General features: G+C 49.9%; 2 protein-coding genes across 3 annotated transcripts in view; one reads left to right on the top strand and one right to left on the bottom strand.

The window, feature by feature from the left end:
* Window positions 1-4,846, bottom strand: part of LOC141054896 (uncharacterized) — a 32,467-nt gene extending 27,621 nt beyond the window's left edge. The window contains exons 1-4 of the mRNA XM_073551791.1: window positions 4,733-4,846; window positions 4,085-4,232; window positions 3,587-3,766; window positions 2,062-2,185 (exon numbers count right to left, since the gene is read on the bottom strand). Coding sequence (XP_073407892.1) covers window positions 2,062-2,185; window positions 3,587-3,766; window positions 4,085-4,162 — 382 coding nt within the window. The 5' untranslated portion in view covers window positions 4,163-4,232; window positions 4,733-4,846. The remainder of the gene's footprint in view (window positions 1-2,061; window positions 2,186-3,586; window positions 3,767-4,084; window positions 4,233-4,732) is intronic.
* On the top strand, window positions 4,809-7,952 carry LOC141054908 (ribonuclease P protein subunit p20-like). 2 transcript variants are annotated; one of them, XM_073551810.1, is made up of 2 exons: window positions 4,809-4,943; window positions 7,040-7,952. In XM_073551810.1, exon 2 carries the CDS (start codon window positions 7,043-7,045, stop codon window positions 7,427-7,429), a length of 387 nt encoding a protein of 128 aa, XP_073407911.1. In that variant the 5' UTR covers window positions 4,809-4,943; window positions 7,040-7,042; the 3' UTR covers window positions 7,430-7,952. The 2 variants fall into 2 exon arrangements, with proteins under 2 accessions (XP_073407911.1, XP_073407912.1); XM_073551811.1 differs by having other exon boundaries at window positions 4,897-4,984.
* The last annotated feature ends 18,602 nt before the right edge of the window (window positions 7,953-26,554 follow it).

The following is a 26,554-nucleotide window of genomic DNA, read 5'->3' as shown; positions in this document are numbered from 1 at the left end:
AAGCATGTTAAAGAGCGTTTCAGGTTTGCTCAACATTTAGGCAAGTTTCACACTAGCGTATGGAGGAGCTACAAAGGGATGCGGACTTCCTCAGTGAAGCTCCACCCCCTGCCGCGCCTCCTCCATTCAGCTCTGTCTCCGTCGGCATGAGTACCGCACATGTACTGCACAAGACAGACAGTATACCAGACTGACACTTGCACCCTGACTGGGTCAGTAGATAGTTGCCCTGACATTTTTGACCAGACGTTACTAGTGGAAATAGTTGGGGAGCCACGTTGGGCCCATACAGGACTGTGGTCCATGCCTTTAATTGGCCACATTTATATATGGACAAGGGGCAGTGGAAGGTGCCGGAGACCGACCGCTGTCACCAGAAGACGGACCAACGTCTACAGCGTCCTCCAGGAGGAGGCGTAGCGCCCGCCGTTGTCGGCGCTATTGAGTATGCGGCAGAAGCTGTAGAGCCAGGACTTCCTTATTCGTTTGCTAATATTTGAACCGTTATATTGTACCGTACCTTTAATATTGTTTAGCTCAACACCTCCCTGCGTGGAGTATTTCCCCTGTAAATAAATCCTGTTAACCCTTGCTCTGTTGCCTGCGTACCATCACTGCATCCCGCTTTCCTGCTTGTTATCTTACATACGCACACTAGGGCTCAGACAAAAGGAGGGGCATTTGGATTTGGGAAAGCAGAATTTCTTTTGGGGGGTGAGGAGCCATTTCGCTTTTCCAGAGCCTTTGTGCTACCAGTAAGGTGGAAGCTCCTAGATTTCCGTTAACATATGATGGACCTGAGTGGAGACTTGCTTTTTAGTGGACTGAGTTGAAGCTTTTATTGGAAACATTTTACAGAATGTTTGGGATCACATTTATCCGGCGCTCTACGCTGAGCACTTACTTTGGGATTTTCCATCTAAATCTCTGAGTGACGCGATTCCGATGAAACCACGAGGGAGCCATTCACTATAATGAGGCAGCAAAGTTACTCTGGACTCTGTCTGGCCTCAGCTCAGCGACGACCGTCTTTTTAGACGTGTAGAAAATTGTGCCAGATTGGGCTTTTACATTCACCTAAAAAGACACAGAGCCAGATCATAGGTGGCTAGAAGTTGTCTACAGTGCCTCCATCTGCCTCGTGATAGGGAATCTTCCGCGAGAGTTTCCATCTAAACCACATGTTTCAGAGATTTACATGGAAACTCAAAAGTAAGCGCTCAGCTTAGCGCACAGGATAAATGTGTGCTGAGCCTTACTGCGATCTTTGGGAGTCAAAATGAAAACAAAAAAAAACAGACCAGATGAAGAATTGGTTTTAATTATTCTTTACGCCGTTCCTCGTGAGTTATAAGTGATTAGACTTTACTCTTCGGGTCGGTGCGATAACAGTGATATCAGATTTATATTGGGATTTTATGTTTGGCTGCTGTCACACACTTAGGCCACATTCACACATCAGTATTTGTATGCCAAAACCAGGAGAGTCTCCAAAACACAGAACAGGTGTCAGTCTTTCAAATATAGCTTTCCTCTGTAAGGTCCTCGCCTGGTTTCGGCATATAAAAATTGATGTAAAATACTGACCAAACACTGACGTGAGAATGAGGCCTAAAAGACACTACTTATTGCAAATACTCATTTTTGCATCGCCATATTTTAAGAGCTATAATATTTCCATATTTTAACCCACAGACTCATGTGAGGTCTTGCTTTTTCGGGACGAGTTGATGTTTTTATTGGTACCATTTTCGGGCAAATGAAATTGTTTGATCGCTTTTCATTCTGACTTTTGGGAGGCAGAATGAACAAAAACCAGCAATTCATGAATTTCTTTCTTTTTTTGTGGGGGGGGGTGTTTACACCGTTACGCATGTGGTAAAATTGATAAAGCGGTTTTATTCTTCGGGTCAGTTTGATTACAGCGATACCTCATTTATATCATTTTTTATGTCTTGCCGCTTTTATATAATAAAAACAATTTTATAGAAAACAATAAGTAAAAATAAGTATTTTTGTATCGCTTTATTCTGCGAGCTATAACTTCATCTTACTTCTCACCTCGTGGTGTAAGAGGCCGGCGCTCCTCCATCATCACATCCTGGTACTGATCCTGGTGTCCTTCTAGATACTCCCACTCCTCCATGGAGAGATAGACAGCGACGTCCTGACACCTTATAGGAACCTGACAACAACGACACCGTCATCACCCAGAATCCTCCAGTATAATGTCCCAGCAGTCACCTCTCCGCTCATCACCCAGAATCCTCCAGTATAATGTCCCAGCAGTCACCTCTCCGCTCATCACCCAGAATCCTCCAGTGCCATCCTGTATAATGTCCCAGCAGTCACCTCTCCGCTCATCACCCAGAATCCTCCAGTGCCATCCTGTATAATGTCCCAGCAGTCACCTCTCCGCTCATCACACAGAATCCTCCAGTGCCGTCCTGTATAATGTCCCAGCAGTCACCTCTCCTCTCATCACCCAGAATCCTCCAGTGCCGTCCTGTATAATGTCCCAGCAGTCACCTCTCCTCTCATCACCCAGAATCCTCCAGTGCCCTCCTGTATAATGTCCCAGCAGTCACCTCTCCTCTCATCACCCAGAATCCTCCAGTGCCGTCCTGTATAATGTCCCAGCAGTCACCTCTCCGCTCATCACCCAGAATCCTCCAGTGCCATCCTGTATAATGTCCCAGCAGTCACCTCTCCGCTCATCACACAGAATCCTCCAGTGCCGTCCTGTATAATGTCCCAGCAGTCACCTCTCCGCTCATCACCCAGAATCCTCCAGTGCCCTCCTGTATAATGTCCCAGCAGTCACCTCTCCTCTCATCACCCAGAATCCTCCAGTGCCGTCCTGTATAATGTCCCAGCAGTCACCTCTCCGCTCATCACCCAGAATCCTCCAGTGCCCTCCTGTATAATGTCCCAGCAGTCACCTCTCCTCTCATCACCCAGAATCCTCCAGTGCCGTCCTGTATAATGTCCCAGCAGTCACCTCTCCGCTCATCACCCAGAATCCTCCAGTGCCATCCTGTATAATGTCCCAGCAGTCACCTCTCCGCTCATCACCCAGAATCCTCCAGTGCCGTCCTGTATAATGTCCCAGCAGTCACCTCTCCGCTCATCACCCAGAATCCTCCAGTGCCCTCCTGTATAATGTCCCAGCAGTCACCTCTCCTCTCATCACCCAGAATCCTCCAGTGCCGTCCTGTATAATGTCCCAGCAGTCACCTCTCCTCTCATCACCCAGAATCCTCCAGTGCCGTCCTGTATAATGTCCCAGCAGTCACCTCTCCGCTCATCACCCAGAATCCTCCAGTCCTGTATAATGTCCCAGCAGTCACCTCTCGGCTCATCACCCAGAATCCTCCAGTGCTGTCCTGTATAATGTCCCAGCAGTCACCTCTCCGCTCATCACCAAGCATCCTCCAGTGCCGTCCTGTATAATGTCCCAGCAGTCACCTCTCCGCTCATCACCCAGAATCCTCCAGTGCCGTCCTGTATAATGTCCCAGCAGTCACCTCTCCGCTCATCACCCAGAATCCTCCAGTGCCGTCCTGTATAATGTCCCAGCAGTCACCTCTCCGCTCAGCAGCTCGATCATCTTGTTGCTGAGCTCCAGGATCTTCTTGTTCCTCTCATGTATCGGGGAGTGCGGGGGAGGCTCTGTGATGGGGCCCGGGCTCCACCCTCCTGACTCCAGGAGATGGATGATGGGAGTCACACAGTCCCCCAGTGTCTTCCTCACTATTGTGTAATCCTGTGGATGGAGAGAGACACTTAGGGAGAAGAATTCCTTCCCGACTCCAGATCTGACAATCAGTAGAAATCCCGGGATCAATAACCGTCTCCAGTAATCTGGGGCCATAACCAGGAATATTATTACACTCCGGACAGACATCCCGGCCCCTCTACAGCTCTTATAGGGAATCCCCATGACAACTCCTCCGGGCAGAGAGCTCCACAGAATCCCTGCTCTTACAGTAAAGAATCCTTCTCTCCTATTCTGGATTTCCTCTTCCCGGTGTCGGACTCGTCACATCACACAATAAAGCTGATAGAAATGTAGAGGAGTTACCTCTCCGCTCAGCAGGGAGATGATCTCCAGGGCGCAGTGGAATAATCTCCTGGTGGTCTCATCCCTGTCCTCGTCCATCCTCGGGGGTCATTCAGGAGGAGGAGGGATGAGCACTGGATCAGCTGGAGGGATCTCGTCCTGCCGGCGTCTTCATGATGAAGGAGAAGATGGAAATCACAGGGGGCGAGAGAACGACAATCACTAAATTCTGCCCAAATATCAACATTTATCAGGAAGAATCTGGAGGAAAAGCCACAAAACTCCACCGCGGCCTCCTCCGCCGATCTGACCGCTCATCATCAGCCTCGTAGGAGGACGGTCACCGTGGTAACTACACCGCCAGCGGGGGACGGTCACCGTGGTAACTACACCGCCAGCGGGGGACGGTCACCGTGGTAACTACACCGCCAGCGGGGGACGGTCACCGTGGTAACTACACCGCCAGCGGGGACGGTCACCGTGGTAACTACACCTCCAGCGGGGGCCGTGAGGGGAGGAGGAGACGCTGCACATCCCCCATACAATGCTGCCCGTCCCCAACACTGAGGAGCCGCAGTCACATGGAGCAGGAGCCTCCACAGGAACAGCTCTGATCTCCCCCCACACTCTCCTCTCACAGATTCACCACAAACCCTCCTGTCATCTCACCGGAATGGCGGGAACCGGAAATCTGCTGCTGGCTGACCCCAGAGAACACGAGCTGCGCACACCCGGGACGGAGCGGCTGCACTGAGCGCGGGAGGACCTGTGGTGACGTCACCGTCATGTGACCAGGGGGCGGGGCTCAGGATAGCTGTGGTGACGTCACCGTCATGTGACCAGGGGGCGGGGTCCGGAGAGAAGTGGTGAAGTATCTGAGGTGAGGTTGTTGTCCCGTCCGTTGTGTCCGCGGGTGTACCGGTGAGTGTGACCGGTGTTGGGCCCGCACTGTATTCGTGATGTGACGGCCCGGTGGACATTGTGCTGCAGCTCACTAGCGGTTTCTAGGAGATTCTGCCCTGGGGTCCTGTATGCTGTATGGCGGGGGCCTCCGGGTCATGTACGGTGCTCTGTGGCAGGGGGTGTTAGCGGGGTCTGTATGGAGGGGGCCTCCGGGTCATGTACGGTGCTCTGTGGCAGGGGGTGTTAGCGGGGCCTGTATGGCGGGGGGGTCTCCGGGTCATGTACGGTGCTCTGCGGCAGGGGGTGTTAGACGGGCCTGTATGGAGGGGGTCTCCGGGTCATGTACGGTGCTCTGTGGCAGGGGGTGTTAGCGGGGCCTGTATGGAGGGGGTCTCCGGGTCATGTACGGTGCTCTGTGGCAGGGGGTGTTAGCGGGGCCTGTATGGCGGGGGGGTCTCCGGGTCATGTACGGTGCTCTGCGGCAGGGGGTGTTAGACGGGCCTGTATGGCGGGGTCTCCGGGTCATGTACGGTGCTCTGTGGCAGGGGGTGTTAGCGGGGTCTGTATGGCGGGGGGGGGCCTCCGGGTCATGTACGGTGCTCTGCGGCAGGGGGTGTTAGCGGGGCCTGTATGGCGGGGGGGCCTCCGGGTCATGTACGGTGCTCTGTGGCAGGGGGTGTTAGCGGGGCCTGTATGGAGGGGGTCTCCGGGTCATGTACGGTACTCTGTGGCAGGGGGTGTTAGCGGGGCCTGTATGGAGGGGGCCTCCGGGTCATGTACGGGGCTCTGTGGCAGGGGGTGTTAGCGGGGCCTGTATGGCGGGGGTCTCCGGGTCATGTGCGGTGCTCTGTGGCAGGGGGTGTTAGCGGGGCCTGTATGGAGGGGGCCTCCGGGTCATGTACGGTGCTCTGCGGCAGGGGGTGTTAGCGGGGCCTGTATGGCGGGGGGGCCTCCGGGTCATGTGCGGTGCTCTGCGGCAGGGGGTGTTAGCGGGGCCTGTATGGCGGGGGTCTCCGGGTCATGTACGGTGCTCTGTGGCAGGGGGTGTTAGCGGGGTCTGTATGGAGGGGGCCTCCGGGTCATGTACGGTGCTCTGTGGCAGGGGGTGTTAGCGGGGCCTGTATGGAGGGGGCCTCCGGGTCATGTACGGTGCTCTGTGGCAGGGGGTGTTAGCGGGGCCTGTATGGAGGGGGCCTCCGGGTCATGTACGGTGCTCTGTGGCAGGGGGTGTTAGCGGGGCCTGTATGGCGGGGGCCTCCGGGTCATGTGCGGTGCTCTTTGGCAGGGGGTGTTAGCGGAGCCTGTATGGAGGGGGCCTCCGGGTCATGTGCGGTGCTCTGTGGCAGGGGGTGTTAGCGGGGCCTGTATGGCGGGGGTCTCCGGGTCATGTACGGTGCTCTGTGGCAGGGGGTGTTAGCGGGGCCTGTATGGAGGGGGCCTCCGGGTCATGTACGGTGCTCTGTGGCAGGGGGTGTTAGCGGGGTCTGTATGGAGGGGGCCTCCGGGTCATGTACGGTGCTCTGCGGCAGGGGGTGTTAGCGGGGTCTGTATGGCGGGGGCCTCCGGGTCATGTACGGTGCTCTGCGGCAGGGGGTGTTAGCGGGGTCTGTATGGCGGGGGCCTCCGGGTCATGTACGGTGCTCTGCGGCAGGGGGTGTTAGCGGGGCCTGTACATGACCCAGAGGACCCCACCATACAGGGGGCCGCTGCAGGGGGGGAGTCTTAGTATTGCGGGGGGCCTCCTGGTCATGTACGGTGCTCTCCGTCAGGGTTTTATTTTTTTGGGGGGGGTCCGTATGGTGGAGGGCCTCCGGTTCGTGTATGGTGCTCCGCGCCTCCGGGTCATTTATGGTGCACCACAACGGAGTTCTCGAGGACTTGTACGGTGGTGTCTGTGCTGCAGGTGTTCTTTGTGGCGCCACAGAACGTAGAGCCCCTCCTCCGGAGACAGGAGTGCAGGCCTGATCCGTCTCACCTCAGGACATGCTGGGGGTTATAGTTCTTGCCGGTGGGCATTTAGCAGACATGTGAGGGACTACCAGCCTCATCATCCTTTAACTCTTTCTTCTACAGGCCATGGCTGAACAGATGTCTGTACAAGAGCAACCCCCGTGTCACCGCCGCCGCCCGGCCCCCCGCCCGCCCCGTGGCCCCAATGACATCTATGTGAACACAAAGACTGATTTCCGAGCCCAGCTGTCTCGTTGCCGTCGCCTCCTGGAGAGTGGGGGGCAGAAGGAGCTGAGGGTGCACGGACTGGGCCTCGCTATCGGCCGCGCCATTAATCTGGCCCTACAGCTTCAGCTCGCCATGCCGGAGACCCTCCTCCTGTCCGCCAGCACCTCCACCGTGGAGCTGACTGATGACATGGAGGCCGAGGGAGGAGAGGACGGAGAACCTGGCACCCGCAACCGCAACAACTCTGCCATCCACATCCGGGTCTACCGAGCCCAGGAGGAGTGAGGCGGGGTGGGGCACGGGACTGCGTATAGTGCTGAGGGGCTAAGTGCTCCTGGTACTGAGCAAGCCTCACATCCAGAGCTGCAAGTAGGATTCTGCTACGACTTATCCACCAGTCACATCCGGAGCTGCAAGCAGAATTCTGCCGCGTCACTTCCGGAGCTGCAAGCAGAATTCTGCCGCGTCACTTCCGGAGCTGCAAGCAGAATTATGCTGCAACTTATGCACTAGTCACATCCGGAGCTGCAGCACAATTCTGCCGCGTCTTCTCCTTCAGTCACATCCGGAGCTGCAGCATGCACCATTCTGCCATGTCTTCTCCACTACAGCTCTGGATGTGGCTAGCATATCAGATCCCATGTATCAGACTTGTAGTGACCAGGGCATAGGACGTGAGGCCGGGGCAGTCTGTCCTGTGCGTCACATGTAGATCTGTTGTTTCTGTGCTGTGACTTGTGGCGCCATGTTGTGCTGAGAACCAGCGCTGGTTCTGCTTGGCCAAAAAATAAAGCCATGATTGTCCAGACATGATGTCCTGTGTGCTGATGTGTGTGAGCCCCGAACTTGTCAGACCGGGGCCAAAGTGTCTGGCGAGCTGCTCACCCAAAACGTTAATACCACTTGTCTTGTACAGACTCTATCATACCTGCAATGCTCTGTGCCTCCCGACCCTTCTCTAGCATAGCTGCGATGCTCTGTGTCTCCCAACCCTTCTCTAGCATAGCTGCGACGCTCTGTGACTCCCGACCCTTCTCTAGCATAGCTGCGACGCTCTGTACCTCCTGACCACTCTCTAGCATAGCTGCGATTCTCTGCACATCTCAAACCCTTTCTATTATATTTGTGATGCTCTGCGCCTCCCGACTCCTCTCTAGCATAGCTGTGATGCTCTGCGCCTCCCGACTCCTCTCTAGCATAGCTGCGATGCTCTGCGCCTCCCGACTCCTCTCTAGCATAGCTGCGATGCTCTGCGCCTCCCGACTCCTCTCTAGCATAGCTGCGATGCTCTGCGCCTCCCGACTCCTCTCTAGCATAGCTGCGATGCTCTGCGCCTCCCGACTCCTCTCTAGCATAGCTGCGATGCTCTGCGCCTCCCGACTCCTCTCTAGCATAGCCGCAATGTCGGGACAGCGTGCCTTACTAAGCTTCTGAATCGGCCCTATAACTGTCACCTTACCCACCGAGAGACGTGGGACATAGCAGTGTATACGGGGGGGAGGGAAGAAAAACTAAATAGAGGATGAGGATATGCACAGACAAATCACCTGTCCCCTGAACAACACTCAACATGCCTCCTCAAACACCAGCACCTCCAACTCCAGAACCAGGCAGTATGAAACTAACACTGGCAATCCCGGCTATATATACATACACACACACACTGGCAAACGGGTCACACTTGCGAGAAACTCACACGAGTCTCGCACCTCCATAACCGGCACTGCCGTTGAAACCGGATTGCCGGCACGAAACTCGTGTGAGTTTCTCGCAAGTGTGACCCCGCCTGTGTGTGTTATATACACTGCTGTTTAAAAGTTTAGGGTCACTTAGAAATTTCCTTTTTTTTTGAAAGAAAAGCACAGTTTTTCCAATGAAGCTAACATTAAATGATTCAGTAATACACTCTATACATTGTTAATGTGGTAAATGACTATTCTAGCTGCAAACGTCTGGTTTGTAATACAATGTCTTCATAGGTGTATAGAAGCCCATTTCCAACAACCATCACTCCAGTGTTCTTATGGTACTTTGTGTTTGTTGTGTAAGAAGGCTAATGGATGGTTAGAATACCCTTGAAAGCCCTTGTGCAAGTATGTTAGCACAGCTGAAAACAGTTTGGCTGATTAGAGAAGCTATAAACCTGACCGTCCTTTGAGCAAGTTGAGGTTCTGGAGCATTACATTTGTTGGTTCCGTTAAACTCTCAAAATGGCCAGAAAAAAAGAACTTTCATGTGAAACTCGACATTCTATTCTTGTTCTTAGAAATGAAGGCTATTCCATGCGAGAAATTGCCAAGAAACTGAAGATTTCCTACAACGGTGTGTACTACTCCCTTCAGAGGAGAGCACAAACAGGCTCTAACTAGAGTAGAAAGAGAAGTGGGAGGCCCCGCTGCACAACTGAGCAACAAGACAAGTACATTAGATACTGTAGTTTGAGAAATCGACGCCTCACAGATCCTCAACTGGCGGCTTCATTAAATAGTACACGCAAAACGCCAGTGTCAATAATAATTTTATTTCTATAGCGCCGACATATTCCGCAGCACTTTAGATTTCAGAGGGGATTTGTACAGACAATAGACATTACAGCATAACAATAATCACATAGATCATAACAGATACCAAGAGGAATGAGGGCCCTGCTCGCAAGCTTACAGTCTATGAGGAAAGAGGTAGACACGAAAGGTGGGTGGTAACAGTTGCCCTGATTGTATGGACTAGCCATAATGTTAAGTGTGTAACAGTACAGACGCAGAGGGCTAATGGATGCATAAAGCATGTGGGAACATGCTGCGGGGAACCTGGTTATGGTAAAACTTTTGACACTGCCACACAGGGATAGATTAGGTTAATATGTTGAGGCGGTAGGTCAGTCTGAATAAATGCGTTTTCAGGGCATGCTTAAAATTGTGGGGATTGGGGACTAATCGTATTGACCTGGGGAGTGCATTCCAAAGAATTGGTGCAGTCTACAGTGAAGAGGCGACTCCGGGATGCTGGCCTTCAGGGCAGAGTGGCAAAGAAAAAACCATATCTGAGACTGGCTAATAAAAGGAAAAGATTAATATGGGCAAAAGAACACAGACATTGGACCGAGGAAGATTGGAAAAAAGTGTTATGGGCAGACGAATCCAAGTTTGAGGTGTTTGGATCACACAGAACATTTGTGAGACGCAGAACAACTGAAAAGATGCTGGAAAGTGCCTGATGCCATCTGTCAAGCATGGTGGAGGTAATGTGATGGTCTGGGGTTGCTTTGGTGCAGGTAAAGTGGAAGATTTGTACAAGGTAAAAGGGATTTTGAATAAGGAAGGCTATCACTCCATTTTGCACCTCCATGCCATACCCTGTGGACAGCGCTTGATTGGAGCCAATTTCATCCTACAACAGGACAATGACCCAAAGCACGCCTCCAAATTATGCAAGAACTATTTAGGAAATAGCGTCAACAACCTCTCTTTCCTGATCGGCGCATATAGATGCCATAACCACCCGTTTCTGTAGTATAGGAACCGGTTCACATTATTTCCACTCCCAGGGAAACAACCAGACAAGACATCTGCCATAATGTTCTTATTCCCCGGCCTATATGTGACGAAAAAGTTGAATAAAGACCACCTTGCCTGCCCAGGTGTCAGGCGCTTAGCTGATTCTAAGTATAATAGATTCTTATGATCCGTGATTACTATAATCGGATGAACCGCTCCCTCCAAAAAATGACGCCCCTCTACAAAGCCCCATATGATTGCTAAGAGTTCCCTGTTAGCAATGTCATAATTTCTCTCTGCAGAAGACAGTTTCTTAGAAAAATAAGCACATGGTTGCCAGTTACAGTGTCCATTTTAGGACATGATCATATATCAAAGTCAAACATCAGAAATATTCTGACTGATTCAGAGTCAGGTATCAGAAATGGACACTGTACAGGGGAAAAAAAAATCTGGCTCAGCTCCCAGTGGTGAGCCGGCCCCGTCGTTCACCAGTCATTCACATCAAAGGGTCGGCTCTTCGTCTGGGATCGTTGACAAATGACACATCACTAGTAGTGATACCTAAAGACACGGGTCAGGTGACCACAGCTGCCCTTGACTCTCACCGAGTTGTGACTTGTCAAAGTGAGCACACCAGCCTCAATACACCCCCCACTGTACAGATCTATAGTTTTATTAAAGGCATGTCCTAAGTAAGACTAGAGAAAGATGTTGGGCTTCATACACATGTGACATGTAGAGTGCACGGATCCACATGTGCATGAGGCCCTATATCTTTTATTACACGTTAAAGAGGTTGTCCAGAGTTGGGATAAAAGTCTATGTCACTCTGGGTGACACAGAACTCTACCTGTGAATCCTCACAAAGCGCTGTGTGCACAATACTCCAGGAGCGAGCCGGCAGTTGTGTGACCACCGGTATGTGCTTTGCGTACTCCCGGCCACATTCCAACTAGCTGGGCGCGACCTCAATTAATGCAAGTGTACTGAGTAAGTCCGGACGCATCTAGCCAAAATGTGGTTGGAGGATGCAAATCGCGTACTTGCGGTCACACAACTGCTGCTCACAGAGAATCCGGACTGTTATGAGCGGGTAGCCGAGGAGGAAATAAAAAAAAAAACAAGCTAAGTCTCAGAAAACCAAAGAGGTTGGTAACTATGCAGACTGCAGACCCCTGATCCCAACACGCAACTAGCAGCAGTCGTGGAGCGTTCCTACGGTGGTCCTAGACACCTCGTCACAACCGGAGAACTAAATAAGCCTAAAGCAGGAAAAGAGGAAAACTAACTGCCCCAGAGCAGACCCCAAAGGAGAGACAGCCCCCCACATGTATTGACGGTTAAACCAGATAAAAGCACAAACAAAGGCAGGAAAATAGGCTGAGCAAACAATGGGGCCCGACTAACTAGAAAGGACAGGAAAGGAAAGAAACTGTCTGCAATCTGCCAAAAAACCCTATAAAATGTACAACACAACTGATAGCAAAATTAACCTTGAAGTCACTAGACTTCTCCCACTATATCAGCACTCTGAAATATTCTGAGACAGAGCAAAAAGAGACCAATCTAATAAGGGACCAAAAAAGACAATTTGGCAAATAAGTGTGGAAATTCAGCACAGCCCAGCCGGGCTGGCTGACCGCACAAAAAAATGAAATGACCAACAAGAGCAAGTGTGAGCATTAGCAAAAAACAAACTTATCTTGAGAAGATTGGAACAGAGCTGAGTCCTAGACCTGAGAAGAGACTGAATCACCAGCACTAGGATAGGGTGTCGGCTGTCTTATATCCAGTCTGATACTCCAGAGATCCAATCGTTATCTTCCTCACCAGGTGGCAGATCACTACCACTTAAACCAACCTCTCTACCTCCCGTCGCCACCAGAGGAAGAATGGAAGGGGAACTCTCAACTGGTGGAGCAGAAAATGAGCTCATAACACCGGACAATGCATACACCGTTACACAGAGTAACTGCAGACTGGAGCCCCAAGCCTGGACAACCCCTTTAAATAAGGCACATGTATAGAAATGACAGTCATAATGTGTAAACGCTATTATCCTGCAGATAAAGGTATAATCAGCGGGGTAATAGTGTTCTACAGCTGTGCAGCCGCAGTGAAAGCTCAGCTATGGGAAGAAATGAACTGTAATCCTCCCGGGAGTCTCAGGCTGAGACACGGCTACAGTCACCGCTCAGTACATGGTGAGCGGCGGCTGGAAGCATGGCCCGAGACTTTGACCGCTTGCTTTGCAGTGCATCAGTACACACCTAGCTGTACTGCTTCCATCTGCCGCTTACCATGTACTGAGCAGAGACTGAAGATGCGTCTCTGACTGAATGCAGATGCTGCCGGGAAGAATAAAGTTAATTTCTTCCCGGTTTCTGGGCTGTCAGTATAGCAGCTGATCAGTCCAATCAGTAGAAGCTGTGGGTTGGACGCTGCGTACTTGTGCAGCGTCGAAACCACAGCGGCCAGATGTTACAGCATAGTGGATGGGATTTCAAGAAATCCCATGTTTACTGTACGTCCACAGACGCCCGTGGATCACACGCTGACACTGACATGTCGCGCGTTGTTCAGGACCACAATATGTCAACTTCTCTTGCGGAGACACGAGCCTCCATAACAAATTTCACCAACAGAATGTATTGGATGTGGTAAATCCGCACGGTCAGTGATGGTAGAGCTAAATTTGAGGTCAGTAACATCAGATTTTATTATTTTAGTCCAGCGCTGGAGATTAAATGCTAGAAACTTATAACTGGAAAACATCATGAAAGGAGTTGTCCGGCCTTTTGGTTACAAGTCTGCAGACACTCTATGTGACTGCAGACTTGTGATTCCTCACAGCACGTGCACTATTCTATGAGGATTCTCAGCAGCGGGTCACAGGAGGCAGGAGCCGGCGGGTGTGGCTAAAGCCTGTGCCGCTGCTAAAGAAAAATGAAAATTCATTTCTTTTAGGCTAGTTTCACACTAGCGGTTTTTTGTGCTGCGTTTTTGCGCAGTGCAAACGCATACAAAAAACATCATGCATTTTGTAGGCGTTTGCTGCTTTTTTGCGCATATGTTTCAACCATTTTTTAGCCATTTTTACTCTTAAAACACATGCGCACATCTGCATTCCCATAGACTGTAATGTGTTTTTTGCACATTCCGTGCTCATGCGTTTTTTTGAGACAGGTCAGACGGACCAAAAATGCAACAGGTAGCGTCCGGCGCGCTTGGGCGCACACTACAAAAAAACGCATGCGAACGTAAAACACGTACAAACGTGTGCAAACGCTAGACCATGCTCACCCATGTTAAAGATAGGGGAAAAGGACGCATGCATGCGCAAAAACGCAGCGCAAAAAAACGCTAGTGTGAAACCAGCCTTATAGTGCGCACAGTGACACTGACAGCTTCAGCCGCTGGCTTCCAGAAGACATCATACTCACCTTCCAAGCGCCCTCGCAGCATCTTGTTGGTTCTGGCTCCAGCAGTATTTCCGGCTCAGCAATCACGTGTCACCTCTCATTAAGGTAATGAATATGCACACGTCTCCACTCCCATAGGCGTGGAGAAAATGTTCATTACCTTAATGAGCGGGGACACGTGATCGCTCGGGACAGGAAGAGCTGCTGGTGACTGAACCAACGAGATGCTGTCAGGGCGCGCAGGAAGGTTAGTAGAATGTTTTTTTGTTTGTTTTTTTTAAATAGGAGCCATGCATATATGGAGGTGAGGAAGGGGGGGAGCCATGCATACCAGGACAGCAGTGGGGGAAACATGCATACAAGGATGTGTGGTGGGAGCCACGCATACCAGGACAGTGATGGGGGAGCCATGCATAAAATGACGGCGATGGGGGAGCCATACATACCAGAACAGGGATGGGGAAGCTATGCATACAATGACAGCGATGGAGGAGCCATACATACCAGGACAGCGATGGAGGAGCCATACATACCAGGACAGCGATGGGGGAGACATGCATACAATGACAGCGATGGAGGAGCCATACATACCAGGACAGCAATGGGGGAGACATGCATACCACGACAGTGATGGGGGAGCCATGCATACCAGGACAGCAATGGGGGAGCCATGCATACCAGGACAGGGATGAGGGGACAATGCATACCTGGCTTGTACTCAAGTCAATAAGCTCACCCAGTTTTCCGTGGCAAAATTAGGTGCCTCAGCTTATAATATACTGTTTACGGTAAGTTCAGCTGATTGGTTCGACCCTCCACAACTGTCCCATTTTTCATGTGGACCCTTAGGGAAATTAATTGCCCACCCCTGATGTAGGCAATAGGGAACTTTTGGCCACTAAGTTGGCATTTAAGGAATGGTGTCATTTTTTAGAGGGGGCAGTTCACCTGATCACAGTCATCACTGATCACAAAAACTTGATGTACCTTGAATTTGCTAAACATATTTATCTCAGAAAAGCAAGATGGTCTTTGTTTTTCACCAGGTTTAATTTTGTGGTGACTTGCCATCCTGGGATTAAGACCATCAAAGCGGATGCTTTGTCTGGGAGTTTTCCTGGGGGGTGGGAGTAATGACAATGTGCTCCCTATTTTACAAGAAGGGGTGATCGTCTCTGCAGTGTTTTGAACTTGAAGGTGAGGTATTGAAGGCTCAGGGGGATGCCCCTGCTGGGAAATTGTTTGTACCTGAACATCTGCATCTTAAAATGTTGGAGGCACATCATAACTCTGCTCTGGCTGGTCACCCAGGTGGTAAAGCGACCTTGGACCTCCTTTCTTGTTGTTTTTGGTGGTCGAGGTTGCGTTAGAATGCAGTTGACTTTATGCCCTCTTGTTGTGTCTGCACGCATACTCTTCCTTCTGGGGCTCTTTTACCATAACCATTCATGTCTGACCATGGACTCATTTATCCATGGATTTCAATACGGATCTTCTGTCATCCACTGGTGAAACTATTATCTTAGTTGTAGTGGATAGGTTTAGTAAAATGGCGCTTTATTGTATTACTTGCTCTCCCTAACGCTAAGACTTTGGCTTAAGTGTTTGTCACTGAGATTGTGAAGCTTCACGGGGTTCCTTCCAATGTGATGTCAGATCGGGGACCCAATTTGTATCTAAATTTTGGAGAGCATTTTGTCTAGTCCACAAACTAATGGCCAGACTGAACGCCTAAAGCAAAGTCTGGAGACTAACCTCAGATGTTTTGTGTCAGATAACCAGGAGGATTGGTCTTCTTTTCTACCACTGGCTGAGTTTGGGTTAAATAATCGTCATAGTGAGTCCACTGGTAAGTCAACATTTTTTTGCGCATATGGCTTCCATCCATCCACAATTCTGCACCTTCAGTAAAGGGGAGTCTTCAGGGGTTCCTGAGGAGGAACAATTTCCTTCATTGCTCTGATTGGTAAGGGAAGGGGTTCAGAATAATTTAAAGATCATGGTGGATAAATACAAATGTATGGCTGATAAACGGTTGTCAGGTCCATACTTGGGGGTGAATGATTTAGTATGGCTGTCCACAAAAATATTAAACTGAAAGTTCCTTCTTGAAAATTAGGTCATAGGTTTATTGGTGCTTATAAGGTGGTCAACGTAATCAACCCTGAAACTTCAGCCGACTCTCAAGAGCCATGTTTTTCATAGGGCTTTGCTGAAAAAATTTGTTGTGCCTGTGGAACTGTCACCTTTACGGCCACCACCGGTTATGGTTGATGGCAATTTGGAATGTCACGTTTCGAAAATCATTGATTCCCGTATGATTTGCCGTTCTGTACAGTACCTGGTACATTGGAAGGGGTATGGCCCAGAGGAGAGGATGTGGGTGCCGGCATCTGAGGTTAATGCCGGTAGGTTGATACAATCCTTTAATTTGACCCATCTGGATAAACATGTCCCCAAGAGTCCTGTGGCCCATCATAGAAAGGGGGTTACTGTCATGAGTATGTTATGTCCTCCTGAGAGATCTGGGGTTAGAAGATCACTACATATTGTGAATCACAGATCTTCCATATAGCCTGTGTGTCCCCCATATTAAATGAATTGTTTCCTTTGGTGCTGAAGAAGGTAACGACCCTTTCTATGCTGGTTAGAAACTTGCAGCTCCATCATCTGCTTCTTCTGGTCTGGTCATTACGTTTCGCTATATAACCTGGCCAGACCGTGTCTGTCTTGACAATGAAAACTTTGCTTCTTAGGTCATTGGAGATGCTCTGCTGAATAGGAGTTTGTTTTGCTCCAGCATGTCATGTGGTGAGAGGGGTTAATCAGCCATGACAGGGTTGGGCTTTTTTGGGAGTGGCTGTAAGAGATGGGCGGGATGGCCACTCATCATATCTCCTCCCCAAGGCTGTGGTTCCACAAGTTAAATGCCTGACCACTGAGTTTTTTTTCTCTGTGGATCTGGAGGCAGGAAGCTCCAGAGAAGTGTTTATGTGCAACTGTGCTGGACGCTGTTGCTTCTACCCTGAGCGGGCAGATCACCTCAGGTATACGGACTGTACTACACGTTATCGTTTGTTTTCCCGTTTTGCCAGAAAAGGCCACGGTTGTGTTATTGAACCTTGGCCTGGTTTATGCCGTGTTTGAATAAACTTGCAGAAGAAACGTTCCCATGTCTACGTCTCTAAGGCCACATGCACACACTCAGTATTTGTTTAATTTTTTAGTATTTGTAAGCCAAAACCAGGAGTGGGTGATAAATGCAAAAGGGCTGCAAATGTTTCTATTCTGCTTTTCCTCTGACCGTTCCACTCCTGGTTTTGGCTTACAAATACTGGGGTAAAAAATTCACCAAATACTGAATGTGTGCACGTGGCCTAAGTAGCTGAGTGAGTGGCAGTACCACAATACCTCTTTTCCTTTGGTGAGTGTTTGTATGTTTGTTGATTTCTGTTATCCCTATTTTGCCTTCCTGTCATATTTACCTTATATTTCTGTCCCAGGCCTCATGAGGTGGGGAAGAGGACAGATCAGGGGTTAACAGGAGCACAGTAAGGTTGGAGACTCAGGCCTCTCTACCTTCAAGAGTACCCCCGGGACAGCGATAGTTAGGGTCCCAGTTCCAGGGACAGTTTGAGGCCCCTCTTCCTTATCAAAGACAGTCACAGCGTGACACGTTATTACTGGTAACATCATTTCTCCTAGCTTATATCTCAACAAGAAAGTCAGCCGACACGTGGGTGACAAATACCAAAGGTTTTATTGAATGTGGTAGACCTAAATGTGGTTTGTGCAAGTATGTGCCCAAAGCAAAAATGTTTCATCTACTAAACAGAATATAATATTGGACGTCTCATTAGTTGTAGCTCCACATGTCACTGACATCATACCGTGTGAAGCTTGCCCTCTGCAATATGTGGGGTGCACGGTCAGAACCTTAAGTCTCCGCATTGGGGACACATTAGGGACATTCTCAGCCCCACAACACATAATAAATATGAAGACTCTGGAGTGAGGAAACCAAAATAAGTGTTTTGGAACTGATGTATTCAAAACTGTATGACATTGCAAAGGTGAGAAATACAATGAGAAATGCACGGTACCTACAGTGATACATGGTGGTGGCAGTGTCCTTATGTGGAGGATGCACACGTGCAGCTAGTATCAGGAGCTACATGTCATTGATGGCATCATGAATTCACAGATGTCCTGCACTACAGTGAAAGAGAAGATGCCGCCATCACTCCGTGCTCTTAGTAGACCAGCACTTTCCAATATGACAATGATATAAAACACACATCTAAGGCCACTGTTGTATTTCTGAAGAACAGGGTGAAAGTGATTCAGTGGCCAAGTGTCTCCAGATCTCAACCCAACCACACACCTATGGTGAATCCTGATGAGACAAGTTATCACTTTCCATCCAGCATTCAGGCTAAAAGAGCGCTCATTCTTGAAGAAGGGTAAAAGATAGAAGGTGTATTATGTAACCAACTTGTCCATTCCAGGCCTAGAAAGACTTGGTGCTGTGCTTACAAATCATGGAAACCATTGTAAGGAGGCTAATGGCCGTGTAATCGATGGGAGGTACATGTCGCAGAGATAGCTGCAATGCAATGCACCACAGAGTATTTTGCTTTAGTGCATGTGAGCACTAAGACGTCACTTGGGTCTGAGTTGCAGACAGCTACGAGCGGACCTGCAGATGGTTGAGGACCTGAAGTGATGTCATGATCACGTGACCAGCCCATATGATATGTACCTCACCTGTGGGTGTGGTTATGGCCTATGTAACAGAGGTTGTTGTTTGGTACACGGTATGTGACTTGAGAGGTAGAAGGCCTTCTGTGTGTGTGTGTGGCTCTAGGCTGGACATTGTGTTAGGAGTCGGCGTTCTCCCTCTGCACTGGGTAGATTCCAAGCCTTGTCTGCCTCTGCGGTCTCCCATTCTGCTTCAGCCGCAGTGGGAGCTGCTCAGCAAAGACGTCGGTCTCAGCGTCTTGCTCAGACTCGGGCTGTGTGCTTGGTTACTGCTGGCTCTCCAGCCAAAGCTATAGTAGCTAGCAATAGGCAGCGGCGAACAGACGTTCCAGAGGCCAAGTCCAGAAATCACTCTACTGAGCATGCTCGTGCGGTGGCGACCTCTTATTGGTGGTCAGTCGTCAGCTGCTCGGGTGACGTGGCAGTTCCAGATTGGTCCACGAGCAAGGTCCTGTCTCACTGGACTTGAACAGAATGTATAAAAGGTTCTCTGGAGCACTCAGATCATATATGTTTGGTGTGTTGGTGGATACGCTACCACTCTGTGCACGTGTGCCGCTTCTAGCACTGCGAGTGTATGTCTAGGCAGGCAGCGTAGGGTGGGAGCTCCCGCTTGGCTCAGCATCTGATTCCGTGTGTCCTAAGTCGCTTATGCAGTTAGCACAGCTGAGTGTCAGAGCAAGCACAACCACCAGCCTAGACTTCCAGGGGGGTAGGCATAGGGACCTCCAACTAGCGTCATTACCGCTATACTCCTGTGACATCTAACGGTATAGTCTTGAGTGCTTCCTCTTGTAATACCCGCTCTGAGGAGTCAGGCTAGTTTCACATTAGCGTTTACGGCCGCGTCTGGCTGCGCACAGCTGCCGCTAAGCCCCGCCCCCTGCCGCGCCTCCACCAGTAGCTCCGCCTATGGGCGCATGACGCTCCATGCGTCCTGCGTCCCCTATCTTTAGCACTGGGGCCGCAGGCCGAGCGCAGGTATGCGTTTGGCGGCGCATGCGTCCTTTTGACGCTGAGCTGACCGCACCAAATTGCTACAGGTTGCGTTTGGCGCTGGTTGGCGCAGTGTCAAAAGGACGCATGCGATGCCAAACGCATACCTGCTCTCGGCCTGCATCCCCAGTGCTAAAGATAAGGGACGCATGCAGCGTCATGCGCCCGTAGGCGGAGTTACAGGAGGAGGCGCTGCAGTGGGCGGGGCTTAGCAGTGGCCGTGCGCAGCCCAACGCTGCGGCCGTAAACGCTAATGTGAAACTAGCCTAACAGAGTCTGGTATTTTGCACTCTGCTCACACTGAGTGACCTTTATCACTGTGTGCTTTCATGGTGCTTGCTCGCAGCTTTGCTCCGCCATTGTTCAATAGCTGCGGTTTCCCATCTCCGCACGGTGGACCCCGGGTTGCGATCGCAACTTTACCATCTTTTATATTCGGTGCGATCCGCTAACCGTAACACATGGCCCTAGCCTGTGTGCTCACAGGCCAGAGGGAACAGAGAGCCCCGCTAAGGACTGTTTGTGTGTTGTTTTGTCTTTTTGTCTGCTCTGAAGGCCGTTTATATTTTGTTGTTGCTGCTGGGTTTATGAAGCAAATAAACCCACACACTTTTTATTAAATGAGCACGCCTCCTGTTTTCCTCCTGCTGCAACTGAGTACGAATCCCCCCTACACCATACAAAATGCTAGATGTAGCTTTTGGGGTGCACTAATTTTTGCATCAACTAGTTTAAGTAAAACTGAAGATTTTTTAATGAAATTTATATTATTAACCTTACTTTTATATTTTTATTCCAAAAAAATGTTCTATGAAACTCAGAGTTGCAAAATTTTAGAAATTGTTCTTGTGTTCAGTGTGATATTAATTAACCCCTTTCTGCCATTGGGCATACATTTTCGCCGATGTCGGACACCTTCCCCTTGATGTGGACTACGGCGGTGAGCCCACATCTTTCCCAGGACATGTCAGCTGTTTTGAACAGCTGACATATGCCCGCAATAGCCGCGTGTGGAATCATGATCCACCCGTGGCTATTAACCCGTTAAATGCCACTGTCAAACTCTGACGGCGGTATTTAACAAGCGCTTCTGGCAGTCACACCGGAAATACGCACACCAGTGACCCCGTCATGTGATCGCGGGTCACCGGTGTGTTGGCATGACAGCCAGAGGTCTCCTGGAGACCTCTATGGTTGTCAGTGCCGGGTTGCTGTGAACACCACTCTGTGGTCGGCGCTCATAGCAAGTGAGTAAATCTGCTATATGGAGGTGATTTGATCATCGCCTCTAAGGAGCAGCGCCGATCGGGCTATGGCAGCTTCTAGTCTCCCATGAAGACTATTGAAGCATGCCAAAATTTTAAAAAAAGATTTTAAAAATATTAAAAAAAAAATAAGTTCAAATCACCCCCCTTTCACCCCATGCAAAATAAAATAAAAATAAAATCAAACACACACACATTTGGTATCGCTAAACGGTGTAGCAAGAAAAAAATTGAAATTACGTTTATTTGCATTAAAATGCAATAACGGGCGATCAACAGATCGTATCTGCACCAATATGGTATTAAAAACGTCAGCTCGGAGCGCAAAAAATAATCCCTCACCCAACCCGAGATCACGAACAATGGAGATGCTATGGGTATCGGAAAATGGTGCCTTTTTTTTAAACAACGTTTGGAATTTTTTTCACCACTTGGATAAAAATAGCTTAGTTACTCACCGATAACGGTGTTTCTCGGAACCCATGACAGCACCACGGAGAGAGGGGTCCGCCCATCAAGGACAGGAACCTACAGATAAAAAGCCGGCACCTCTCCTCCGCCCCCAGTTGGTTACAGAGCATCAGAGGGTCTCCTGGTTAGTTAACAACAAAAGTATATACATAACGTTGTAATATTGCATATTATGGAGAAGCCCCGTGTCTAACAAAAAAACACTCTACACACATTAAACCGTGCTCACTGCACACGTGAAAGGGGGGGAATAAGCGGGTGCTGTCATGGGTTCCGAGAAACACCGTTATCGGTAACTAAGCTATTCTCTCTCACCCATTACAGCACCACGGAGAGAATTTCAGAGATTGGTAGCCTAGGGAGGGACCACCGCCTGAAGGACCCTTCTCCCGAATGTCAGGTCAGACGTAGAGGCTAGATCTAGGCGATAATGCTTGAAAAAGGTAGGTGTTGACCAGGTGGCCGCCTTACAGATCTGCTCTATTGATACCTCTGATCTTTCTGCCCATGAGGTCGCCATTGCTCTTGTAGAGTGGGCTTTTAAACCTTCCGGGATGGTATTCCCACTGGATGAGTACGCCAGGGCAATCGCATCTCTTATCCACCTTGCTAAGGTACTCTTGGATGCCTTGAGCCCCTTCTGAGGTCCCTGGAAACACACAAAGAGAGACCCTTCCTTTCTACATCCCTTGCTGGCCTGTAGGTACTGAACTAGGCACCTCTTCACATCTAGAGTGTGAAATTTTTCCTCTCCCCTATTCCTAGAGTTTGGGCAGAAGGAAGGAAGGACTACCTCTTGTGACCTATGAAAGTGTGTTGACACCTTAGGTAGGTATGCTGGGTCAGGTCTTAATATGACTCTATCGTCCAGGATTTTAGTGAATGGGGGTATCGCTGACAAGGCTTGAATGTCACTCACTCTGCGAGCGGATGTTAGGGCCACTAATAGTATCGTTTTTAATGATAAGATTTTTAGGGGAGCTGACTGAATGGGCTCGAATGGGGGCCCTGTTAGGGCAGACAGTACTAGGTTTAGATCCCATGATGGTATCTTCTGGGTGGTTATTGGTCTAGACCTGGCTGCGGCCCTCATAAACCGTGCTACCCAAGGGTCGCCTGCCACATACTGATTATAAAGGGCGCCTAGAGCCGCTACCTGTACCTTCAGTGCATTAGTCGCCAGCCCCTGTTCTAACCCCTTTTGCAGGAATTCAAGGATTTTATCAATTTGCATTCCATCCTGAACCCTTGCCCCTTGAGACAGGTCGGGGAGATCTGGTAGAACCCAGGGGTCGGTTACTGACATAATTCTCAGCCATGAAAACCAAGTTCTTTTTGGCCAAAAGGGGGCTATCAATATCAATTGTGCCCTGTCTTCCCTGACTTTCCTTATTACTGCCGGGATGAGAATGGGCGGCGGAAAGGCATACATTAGGCCCTGTGTCCACGGAAGCATAAATGCATCCAGGGTCCGAGGATTCCCCTTGGGATCTAGGAAACAAAATGCTTCCACTTTTTTGTTTTTGTGGTCGGCAAACAAATCTATGTCCGGGGTCCCCCACATTTTAACGATCTTCCGAAAAATGGACTGTTTTAGAACCCACACCCCTTGATGTAGCTGGGTGCGACTTAGAAAAGTCTGCTGTCTGGTTCTCTGCTCCCCGTATGTGTAGTGCCGGTTTTCCTCGGCTAGCGTGAATATTTCGGAGGATGTGTTCATTAGTGTTCTGGACTTGGTTCCCCCCTGGTGATTTATGTAGGCCACCGTCACTCAGTTGTCCGAGAATATGCGGACATGATGGCCTCTTAATACTGGTAAAAAGTGTTTTAGGGCGTAACCTACTGCCAGCAGTTCTTTTTGGTTTGAGGCTTTTAGTTCCTCACCTCCCCCTGAGCCACCCTGTTGCTCATGTGCGCTCCCCATCCCGCGGGACTGGCATCTGTGGTGATTATGTGTGTGATTTTAATCACCCAGGGAATCCCTTTGGACAGGTTGTCTCTGTTCCCCACCAAGCTAGGGGACAAATAGTTTCTGAGTTTAGTGTAACATAGCCTTCCAAGTGACCTCCTAATACCGACTGGTTGCTCAACACATCCCATTGGAGATCTCTCGTGTGTATCTGTGCCCACTGGACCGCCGGCAAGCATGCGGAGAGGGACCCTAACAGAGACATTGCTTTTCTTAGTGTCATGGAAGGGTTCTGCATTGCTCTTGCTACCATGTGAGCGATCCTCTCCTTTTTGTGGTCTGGCAGGTAACACTCCTGGGTGTTTGAATTTAGTGTCAGGCCTAGGAACTCCTGGACTTTCCTGGGCTCCAGCCTTGATTTTTTTAGGTTCAGGAGCCATCCGAGGTTTTTTAGAGTGCCCATCACTCTGTCCCTCTGTTCCCTGCATCTTTGGGCTGAGTTGCTCGCTATTAAAAAGTCGTCCAGATATGGGACTATTAGAACATCTTGTTCTCTTAGGTGAGCCATCATCTCTGCCACTAGTTTCGTGAAGACTCGCGTGGCTACCGAGATCCCAAATGGCAGGGCCCTGTACTGGAATTCCCTTATTTTGCCTGCTATAGAGACCGCCAGTCTGAGGTATTGTCTGGAGTCTTTGTGGATGGGGACATGATAGTAGGCATCGCTGAGTTCTAATACCACCATAAAGCAATGTGGAAAGAGAATTTTGATGGTCGACTTGATCGACTCCATTTTGAATTTTAGTTTTTGATGTAATCGTTCAGTCTTTTTAAATTTATAATTGTCCGGAAGGTACCGTCCGGTTTGGTTATTAGGAAGAGAGGCGAGTAGAATCCTCTGCCTGGAGGACCTTTTTGTTCAACAGGCTTAGGACATCTTTTTCGAGGGCTTCTTGTTCTTTTTTTGCTGATCTTAGTGGGGTCACTATATATTTTTGAGGTGGGAGAGAAAGTCTATCCTTAACCCTGATCTTATCAGATTTAGCAACCAAGGGTTGTTCGATATTTTCTTCCAGGCTGGGAGAAAAAAGCTTAGCCTCCCTCCCACCCTGGGCAAACAGTCACTTGGAGGGTTTTTTGTCCCGGGACAAATTACCAAAGAAGAACCCCCTGTCCCTCCTTCTGTCGTCCCATTTCTGTTCTCTCGGGGGTCTCCTCTGAAAGAATTTTTTGTTACGAAAGGACCGTTTAAAGCCTGTGGGGCCTATCGGGCCTAGATTTGGGAATCCTTTCTTTTTGTCCCCCGCCTTTTCAAGGATGTCATCCAAAGTCTCTCCAAACAGGAATTTCCCTTCACAAGGGATGGCGCATAATTTCATTTTAGTTTGTAAATCTTCAGGCCCACATTTTAGCCACAGCGTTCTTCAGGCTGCGTTTGACAGGGCTGCCGTTTTGGATGACAACCTTACCGAATCAGCCGAAGAGTCAGCTAAGAAGGTCGTTGCAGCCCTTATCATAGGAATGGATTCTAGGATCTTTTCCCTGGGTGTACCTTCCCTTAGTTGCTTCTCTAGTCGGTCTACCCACACCATGAGGGCTCTGGAGGTACAGGTTGCCACTACCGCTGGCCTAATATTTCCTCCTGCTGATTCCCAGGTGCCCTTGAGTAGAGTATCCGCCTTTTTGTCTAATAGGTCCTTCAGAGTACCCATATCCTCAAAGGGGAGTGCAAATTTCTTTGAAGCCTTGGCGACCGCCACATCTAGCTTGGGGGCTTTATCCCAGAACGTGGATGCTTCCTCATCAAACGGGTATTTCCTTTTAAGAGAGGGAACCGTGGAGTTTTTCCTATCTGGTCTCTCCCATTCTTTGTTTATGAGACCCTGTACGTTCTCATTTAATGGAAACACTCTCCATCTCTTTTGGCCCAGTCCCCCGAACATTATGTCCTGGACTGATCTATCGGGCCGGGGATCTTCAACCCCCATGGTGGACCTTACTGCCTTTACTAATGCATCAACCTCATCCAGGGGGAAACAATGGCGACCCTCTGTTTCCTCATCAGAGGATGACGAGTCGGTGTTTGAAGTATGGGAGGTAACTTCCCCTGATGTTGAGATCTCCGACTGAGATTCTATTACAGTGTCCCTCTTTCTTCCCTTCCCTTTTTATGGATGAAAGGGCATTCTGAAACTCCGAACGGATTACTGCTCTTAGATCTGAGGCGTAATCTGGGGTTTCGCCACAGAGAACTTCCTGCATGCAGGAGTCGCATAGTTTTTTATCCCAGGAAGCTGGTAACGGGCTTTTACAGGTGGGGCATTCCCTGTTCTTTTTTTCTTTCCCTAATAAGGGAAAGAAGTCTATTACAATGGGGAACATTCATGTAGATCACTTACCCCCTATGCGCGGTTGCAGGTACCGCTTCTGGAGGTGGATTCAAATCCCTCACTGGGCGATCCACGGCAGGTGACTTGCTCCTTGCAGTCGATTTGCTCCGCTGCGTGGAGTGACTACTGGACCGTCTCTCCCGCCCGTCCTTATCTTTTTGCCGACGATGGTGGTATTGCCTATGCTGCTGCTGTTTAGGCTGCTGTATTGGCTGCTGCTCGTGCTGGTTGCTGTCCTCCATGTTCACAGGACGCTTCCAGCATGGAGCAGCTCCAGCGTTCCCTTTTTAAATTTCCCGGCGATGACGTCACCTGCTTCTCTCGGCCTGCACCGCTGTGCCCCGGGGAGTGTGCACCGCGCATGCGCTGACCGCGGAGACCCGGAAGTCGTCTTCATTTCCGGGGCAGCGTCATCTTGGTACATCTCTGTACCACGGCGCTGCCCGCGCGTGCCGGCGTCTCCCAGCCCCATTCTCCTCTCTGGAGCGGCGGCTCGGTCCTCCCCTGCCCGCTCACCCTGAACAGCCCATCAGCTGCAGTGGTGGCGGCTTCAGGAACCGACCCCGCCGCCGCGACAGGGGCCTCCCCGCTGCCGGACTGCAAACAGGGCGGCCCTGGACTCCTTTTCCATCTCCGGTAAGCTGCTGCCGCTGCTTTTAGTTCCACAGGTCACCCGTCAAGGACAGGAACCCAACTGGG

The sequence above is a fragment of the Dendrobates tinctorius genome, unplaced genomic scaffold (genome assembly GCF_039654945.1).
Source record: "Dendrobates tinctorius isolate UK_male_01 unplaced genomic scaffold, ASM3965494v1 ptg000180l, whole genome shotgun sequence".
Lineage (NCBI taxonomy): Eukaryota > Metazoa > Chordata > Amphibia > Anura > Dendrobatidae > Dendrobates > Dendrobates tinctorius.
Note: the sequence above shows the minus strand (reverse complement) of the source record. Positions and strands in the feature narration are given on the sequence as shown.